This window comes from Propithecus coquereli, unplaced genomic scaffold (assembly GCF_000956105.1).
Source record: "Propithecus coquereli isolate 6110/MARCELLA unplaced genomic scaffold, Pcoq_1.0 Scaffold43, whole genome shotgun sequence".
In the NCBI taxonomy this organism is placed as follows: Eukaryota; Metazoa; Chordata; class Mammalia; order Primates; family Indriidae; genus Propithecus; species Propithecus coquereli.
The window spans coordinates 7,391,929-7,399,739 of record NW_012150063.1 but is presented as its reverse complement, the minus strand read 5'-3'; the positions used below and the strand labels follow the sequence as shown (position 1 = coordinate 7,399,739).

Sequence of the window (7,811 nt, the reverse complement as noted above, 5' to 3'; positions counted from 1 at the left end):
CCCAGCTACTCGGGAGGCTGAGGCAGGAGGATCGCTTGAGCCCAGGAGTTTGAGGTTGCTGTGAGCTAGGCTGATGCCATGGCACTCTAGCCAGGGCAACAGAGCCAGACTCTGTATCAAAAAAAAAAAAAATCTGTGTCTGTATACTTACAAGGATGCTTTGAGCATTCATGAAAATACTTTGAACTACACGTTTAAGAGCACTAGAGAAATCAACAGAATGAAAAACAAAATTCAGAATAGTGAGGAAGGAAGGGGACGGAGAATCTTCAAAGATAATGGTAATATATTAATACTTCTTTGGGCAGCAGACACATGAGTTTGTTGTATTTTACTCTTTAAACACATTATATAAATATTCTTTTGTAAACTTTACCCTTGTAATTCAACCCTTAACCTTGTATTATATTTGTTAAAGGTCTTAACAAACACAATAAAAAGAAAACCAGTATAGACATCAAGGTATTAATAGCTGATTTTAAGTGAACAAGGTGTCTAGAGGTGGTTGGGACCATTAAAACCTAGATTGTTCACACTGGTCATGATCTGGCTTCTCAGACTTCTTTCCATCCCTGCACTGCTCTGACTCTGACACAGCTTGAGTGTGGACACAGGCCTTTCCTGACAGTCCTTTCTCTCCATAGGCAGATTCTAGACCAGGTGGAGTTATAAAGATCATAGCCTGAACTTAGATAACACAGACAGGAATCGCTGTCCACAGAGAGCAAGAGGGCCAAGCAGTCACTGATACCTTGATACCTTCTCAAATAGAGGCAAGGACCACAGCAAGAGCACAGAGATGATCATTGTGATTTGGAGTTTAATGGGTAAAATGACCTTCCATGTGAAAATGTAAGTCATGAAATAGGTTTGTTTTCTTTTTAAATTGATTTGAACTTTGTTTTGCAAGCTATGATAAACTTAAGAAAATGCATTTTTCAAAATAAAGGAAACTACTGTAAATACTGTTTATGAGAATATAATTATTTCAGGGAAAGTTATCCTAGTGCTTTGACCAAAAAGATCAAATGTATGTATGCAGTATGTATTAATAGCATGAATGATACTAAATGTGCTTTCACTTTAAATTTATTATAACATTAAATTAATCCTTGAATAGATAGGACAGGTTAACTTTTAAAGCATTTCCCTGGCTCATTTTTATGTAGTTTTTATACAGTTTCTTCCATCTGTGTCAGCATGTCATAAGGAAAACAGAAGCCAAAAGCACAAGTAGTAAAAAAGAAATAACTACCTCTTTAAAGAAAGTAGCAACACAAATAATAAAATATCCAAATAGAGCAGTTTACCATGTCTTCTGGTTCAGGTATACTGATGCCACGGAAAAACTGATTACTTTTAAAGATACACTGATGTCTTGGGATTAGTTTTCCTGTAAATTACAAACCACATAACTCATCATAAATTTGGCAAAGAATAATAAAGTGTTTAAATGGTTAACTTCTTAGGTGCAGGTATGAAAGAAATATTGTGCCTCAATGTTCCCTCCAGCTAGAAGGAATGGGTCCCTGTGGGCGCACACCTTCTTAGTTAGGTAAGGCCAATTCTCCCAAGCAACTCTCCGCCACACGTGGTTTGGTTGCCATTTAGCCTTCATCAAAAGACAAGGTGAGAAAATGGTGCTAGGGGCCTAGAGGCTTTACACATATGATTTCATCTAATTTCATAACAATCTCACCATAGTTGCTTTTTTTTTTTTGAGACAGAGTCTCGCACTGTCACCTGGGCTAGAGTGCCGTGGCGTCAGCCTAGCTCACAGCAACCTCAAACTCCGGGGCTCAAGCAATCCTCCTGCCTCAGCCTCCGAGTAGCTGGGACTACAGGTGCGCACTACAACGCCTGGCTAATTTTTCTATTTTTAGTAGAGATGGGGTCTCACTCTTGCTCAGGCTCATCTCGAACTCCTGATCTCAAGCAATCTTCCTGCCTCAGCCTCCCAGAGTGCTAGGATTACAGGCGTGAGCCACCGTGCCTGGTCCATAGTTGCTATTTTAAATCTACATTGTACCAATGAGGAAATGAGGCTCAGAGAGGTTTAATATTAATAACTTGCCCAAGATCACACAGTATTAAGTGAGAGACCCAGGATTCAAGCTCAGGTCTGTCTAATGCCACACTTAGGTCTGTATAACGTAAATTTCCAGAATCCTTTTAGGAAGTCAATCAAACAAACAACCTACACTTAAGGTGTGGCCTGCAGTTGGTACTCTACCCCACATTTTTCATGCTGCAGAATTCTCCAGAGGCATGGGTTGGAACCAAACAGGGAACTGTCCAACAGCCATGCTGCCAGGAGAGCCTGTGGGAAGGAATTAGTCAACACTCATCTTTGTGTGTAAAGGTGTCACTTTCTTTGCTTCCATGCTGCTGGCATGAAGCTGCCACATGATGAAGGCTCATAAAAGAAACCCCTTGAGTCCCATTCCTATTCTACACTTAACTGGCTGTATGACTTTAGGCAAATCATGGAAGCTCCCTGAGCCTCAGTTTCCTCATTTATACAATAGACACAATTAAAAAAATATTATAACTTCCTTAACAGGTTTTTCTTAAGACTAGAAGAGATGATGTATATGTAAGTAATAAGTAAATTCTTAAGTACTGTGCAAAGAAAACATGTTAATGTTATTTAAACTCTGGCAGCAGCTCCCCATCAGGAAGTATTATAAAATCAGACTCTTAAGCTCTAGGGCAGGGGTATGCAAACTATGACCTGCAGGCCAGATCTGGTCTAGTTCCTGTTTTTGTACAGCCTGTGACCTAAGAATGGTTTTTACATTTTTAAGTAGATAAAAAAATCAAAAGAAGAATAATATTTTGCAACATGTGAAAGCTATAAGAAATTAAAATTTCAGCGTCCATAAATAAAGTTTTATTGGAACCCAGCCACACTCATTTGTTGACATATTGTGTATAGCTGCTTTTGCACTATAACAGCAGTGGTGGGGAGTTGCAACAGAGGCTGTAAAGCCTGCAAAACCTAAAATATTTACCATCTGGCCTTTTATAGAAAACATTTACTGAGCCCTGCTCTAGAATAAAGTGGTGGTGGGGGGGACCTCTTTTACAGTGGGCAGAAATTGCATTTGATCAAATATCTCTTAGCTTATGCTCTAGGCAGCTGACTCATATCCTTATCTCTCTCTTAGCCTGATATGGAAAGTAAACATATAGTTTATTCCATGGCTAATTGCCTTTTCTTGGAAAGGCATCTGAGAACTCACTGAGAGGAGTTATGGTGCTACATATTGAGATAAGGATTGGGCTTTGGCTACAACTCAGAACCCAGAACAACCATCAGAGTAGCACTTTGGAAGAGCAATAAAGCTCTTGTTTTGTATTACAACAAGATACAAATACAATAACAATTTAACAATTGTGGGTAAGCCACAAAATGGAATTTGTACCCAGTGTTCTGATTATCATATAAAGTTGGTCCACATCTGATTTTCCAGGCCAGAGTGGCTGGCTTGTCAGGAGCTCTGCAAAAACACAACCGGTGGCCCATATGTCAACGGAAGAACCATACTGAGTATCTCCCACGAGAAGTTCAGGAGCTCGGTACCATCTTGTAGCAACATAATCGGTGTAGGCATCTCCTGGAACTGCAAATGCATCAGTCAGATCAGGTGATTCATATTCTCCCAACATGTGAACATGTGAACTACTCCCAAGACCAGGTGAGGCATTCAGGCAAGCTTCAATAATATCACAGGCCATGATACTCCTAACAGCTAATTCAGTGGGCCACCAATTAGTAAACAGTCACACTGTGCATTGAGATAGTAAATTCGACTTCCTAGTGCACCTTAGCTAGTTAACATCTATGTCATTCCAAGAGAGGGGAATGAGGATTTCTGTAGCATAACTTCAAGTCTAAACCAACTATTATTTGTTTCCACATTATTATCAGCATGGTGGTGGCTGTGGGTTAAATTGTGCCCCCGCAAAAGATAGGTTGAAGTTCTAAATCCTGGTACCTGTGAACGTGACTTATTTAGAAACGGGGTTTTTGCAGATGTAATTAGTTAAGATGAGGTCACACTAGATTAGGGTGGACTCTAAATCCAATGACTTCCTACAAGAAGGCCACACAGGGACACAGAGACACAGAGGGAGAATGCCATGTGATGTCAGAGGCAGAGACTGGAGTGATGCAGCTGCAAGCCCATGAACACCAAATTTCCCTACAACCATCAGAAGCTAGGAAAGAGTCATGGAAGAATCCTGCCCTAGAGTCTTCAGAGGGACATGGCTCTGATGAAAACTTGGTATCAGACATCTGGCCTTCAGAACAGTAAGGCAGTAAATTTCTGTTGTTTTAAGCCACACAGATTGTGGTAATTTATTATGGCAGCCCTAGGAAACTAATGCAGTGTTGTACAACTGCATTAAACTGATTTTTTGGCTGGGTGCAGTGGCTCACACCTGTAATCCTAGCACTCTGGGAGGCTGAGGTGGGAGGATCACTTGAGGTCAGGAGTTCAAGATGAGCCTGAATAAGAGCAAGATCCCGTCTTTACTAAAAAAAGAAAAAGTTAGCTAGGTGTGGTGGTGTACACCTGTAGTCCCAGCTACTCAGGAGGCTGAGGCAGGAGGACTGTTTGAGCCAGGAGTTTGAGGTTGCCGTGAGCTATGATGATGCCACTGCACTCTAGCCCAGGTGACAGAGCAAGATGCTGTCTCAAAAGAAAAAAAAAAAATCCCAGAAAAAAGAAACTCTAATTTTTCTATCCAAATTTGTTACTTAGGATCCACTGACTCCTTGTGAGTCATGCATGGTGTGTGACAGGCAGATGACAGAACTGGGTGCAACCTCACTGCTCGGCCCTGCCCTACTACCACAGGTGTGGGATGCCTGGGGCCAAGCACCTGCCTCCCAAGGGGGTGGAAGCCAATCCCACAATCAACACATGACGCTGAAGGACCAGGAACCCTACACATACGTGACAGAGGAGGAACAACTGGAAACCAGCCCGGCTTGCAGAGATGAGAGAACGGGCAATTCTCCTTGGTAAAGGCTTCAGGGAGCCGGCGTGGCTCCGTCACAAAAGACAGCTCGGAAAATAGTGAGTGCGGCTCTCATCAAAAAGCAGTCCTCATGGGAGCGGGAAAAGGAAATGATCTTTACTTACCCATTGCTCTTTTATAGAATTATATAAATTTTTAAATTATAAAAATTAATAAATGCCATATAGGAAATTTGGAAAACGGAGAATAGGAAAGAAAATCACCACCACTGACAATTCTCACTGTTCACAGGTCAAGTCGGCTGTTTTACTTGTTTGGAACATCTTTTAACATAAAAGTCATATACGCTCACTACAGAGAGTATGAAAAAATAAAATCAACAGAAAGAAGGAAAATAAATCCAAGTTTTACCATCCAAAGATACCTTGTGTTAATCTTCTGGTGTATTTCATTTGGGTTTTATTTTTTTACGGCACAATTTTTTGAGTACTTTTGATCATATGTTATATAAAATTTTGTGTCCTCATTTTTTCATTTAATTCTGTATATGTACCATGTTATTATAAACTCTTCCTAAACTTGAGTTTAATGGCTGCATAAGTTTACCAAGTGCCTATGCCATGATTTCCTTTACCTTTCCCAAATTTTCCGTATTTTGCTATTATAAATAACACCAGACTGAAAATCTCTGCACAAAGTTTTTTCTCTATTTAGTATTATTTCTTTAGAATGAATTTCTGGAAGTGGAATTACTAGACTGAGATGTATGAGCATCACTTATAAAATTATTAGAGTAATCCATGTTATTTGTAGAAAACTCGGAAAATACAAAAGTAATAAAACAAAGAAGGAAATAAAAATCACCTACCACCCAGACAGAAACCATGTTAACATTTTGGTGTGTTTCCTTTGTTTCTTGTCTTTTCTTAATATTACACACCCAAACACACATAGAATTGAAGCCACTCCATATGTGCAGTTTTGTATTCTTTTTCACTTAGCCTCACGTGTGCTGGAGCATTTTCTTGTGTCATTAAAATTCTTTAAAAATTCAAATTTTAATGTATGATATTAAATCATATAAATTCTTTAGCCATTTCCTTATTTCTGAATGGTTAGTTTCCTCTGAATTTTCTTTTTCAGTAATACATGGTTCCACAATGGACATTATATTATTTTTGGAGGTAGTATCTTGGGACAGAATTATGAGAGAATTATGAGTATCTTATGAGAGAATTAAAGCTTCAAAAGATACTTTAAAAAGTTTTTGATAAAAATTAACAAACTGTTTTCTCAAGGATTTGTTCCAAACTCTGTTTCCATTAAAAACAATTTTGTGAGCTCTGAGCGGTTATTGTCTGAAAAATCTTTGCCAGCTTCACTGGAGAAGAGTAACATTTGAATGTGCATTTCTTTGATATCAGTGAGAAGGAAGATTATTTCATGTTGTTAGCCTTTTCTTTCTTCTGCGAACTGTCGGTTAACATCTTGCTAATTTTCCTGCTCAGAGCTTTTGGGGTTTTTTCCCCTTATAATCTACATAAGCTCTTTTATATCAATCTATTGATTATCAATTTTGAAATATTCTCTCTCTTTATTGCTTTAAAATTTTTTTATCTCTATGTATATCTATATTTTTATATATACATAATTTAAGTTCCTCCTTCATACTTATATATGTGGGAAATGTACATAACATAAAATTTACTATTTTAACCATTTTAAAATGTACAGTTCAGTGGCATTAAGTACATACACAGTGTTGTACAACCATCACCACGACCCATCTCCAGGACTTTTTCATCATCCTAGCCTGAAACTCTGTACCCATTAAACACTCACTCCCCATCCCCTCTCCCCTCAGCCCTGGTAATCACTACTCTTTTTTCTGTCTCCATGAACTTGACTATTCTAGGTTGCTTATACAAGTGGAATCTTAAGTATTTGTCCTTTTGTGTTGGCTTATTTTACTTAGCTTAACATTTTCAAGGTGTATCCACGTTGTAGCATGTATCAGAATTTCATTCGTTTTTAAGGTTGAATTATATTCCATTATATGTATATACCACATTTTGTGTATCCACTCATCCTTAACGGACATTTAGATTGTTGCTACCTTTTGGTTATTGTGAATTACACTGCTATGAACACTGGCATACAAATGTCTTAGAGTCCTTGCTTTCAGTTCTTTTAGGTATATACCTAGACGTTGAATTGCTGGATCAAACAGTGACTGTATGTATAATTTTTTAAAGAACTGCCATACTATTTTCCACAGCAGCTGCACCATTCTACATTCCCACTAGCAACGAACAAGGGCTCCGATTTCTCCATATCCTCACCAACACTTGCTATTTTGTTGTGTATTTTATTTTTAACAATAGTCATCCTAATGGGTGTGAAATGGTATCCCACTATGGTTTTAATTTGCATTTCCCTAATGATGAGCTGAGCATCTTTTCATGTACGTGTTGGCCATTTTTATATTTTCTTCCAAGAAATGTCTATTCTAGTTCTTTGCCAATTTTTAAGTTAGTTTTTATTGTTGTTGAGTTATAGGAGTTCTTTATACATTCTGGATATTTATTCCTTAGCGAATATAAATTTGTGAATACTTTCTCCCTTTCCATGGGTTGTCTTTTCACTCTGTGTATAGTGTCCTTTGATGAACAACAGTTTTTAATTTTGATGAAGTCCAATTTATCTATTTTTTCTTTTGTTGCTTGTGCTTTTAGTGTCACATCCAAGAAGTCACTGTCAAATTCAATGTCATAAACCTTTACTTCTATATCTTCCTCTGTGAGTTTTATAGCTTTATC

At 38.3% G+C, this 7,811-nt stretch overlaps 1 protein-coding gene across 1 annotated transcript in view; it reads right to left on the bottom strand.

The window, feature by feature from the left end:
• Window positions 1-7,811, bottom strand: part of CDKL4 (cyclin-dependent kinase-like 4) — a 31,892-nt gene that overhangs the window by 3,495 nt on the left and 20,586 nt on the right. Inside the window, exons 5-6 of the mRNA XM_012653820.1 lie at window positions 3,429-3,626; window positions 1,311-1,393 (exon numbers count right to left, since the gene is read on the bottom strand). Of these exons, the coding sequence (XP_012509274.1) occupies window positions 1,311-1,393; window positions 3,429-3,626 (281 nt within the window). The remainder of the gene's footprint in view (window positions 1-1,310; window positions 1,394-3,428; window positions 3,627-7,811) is intronic.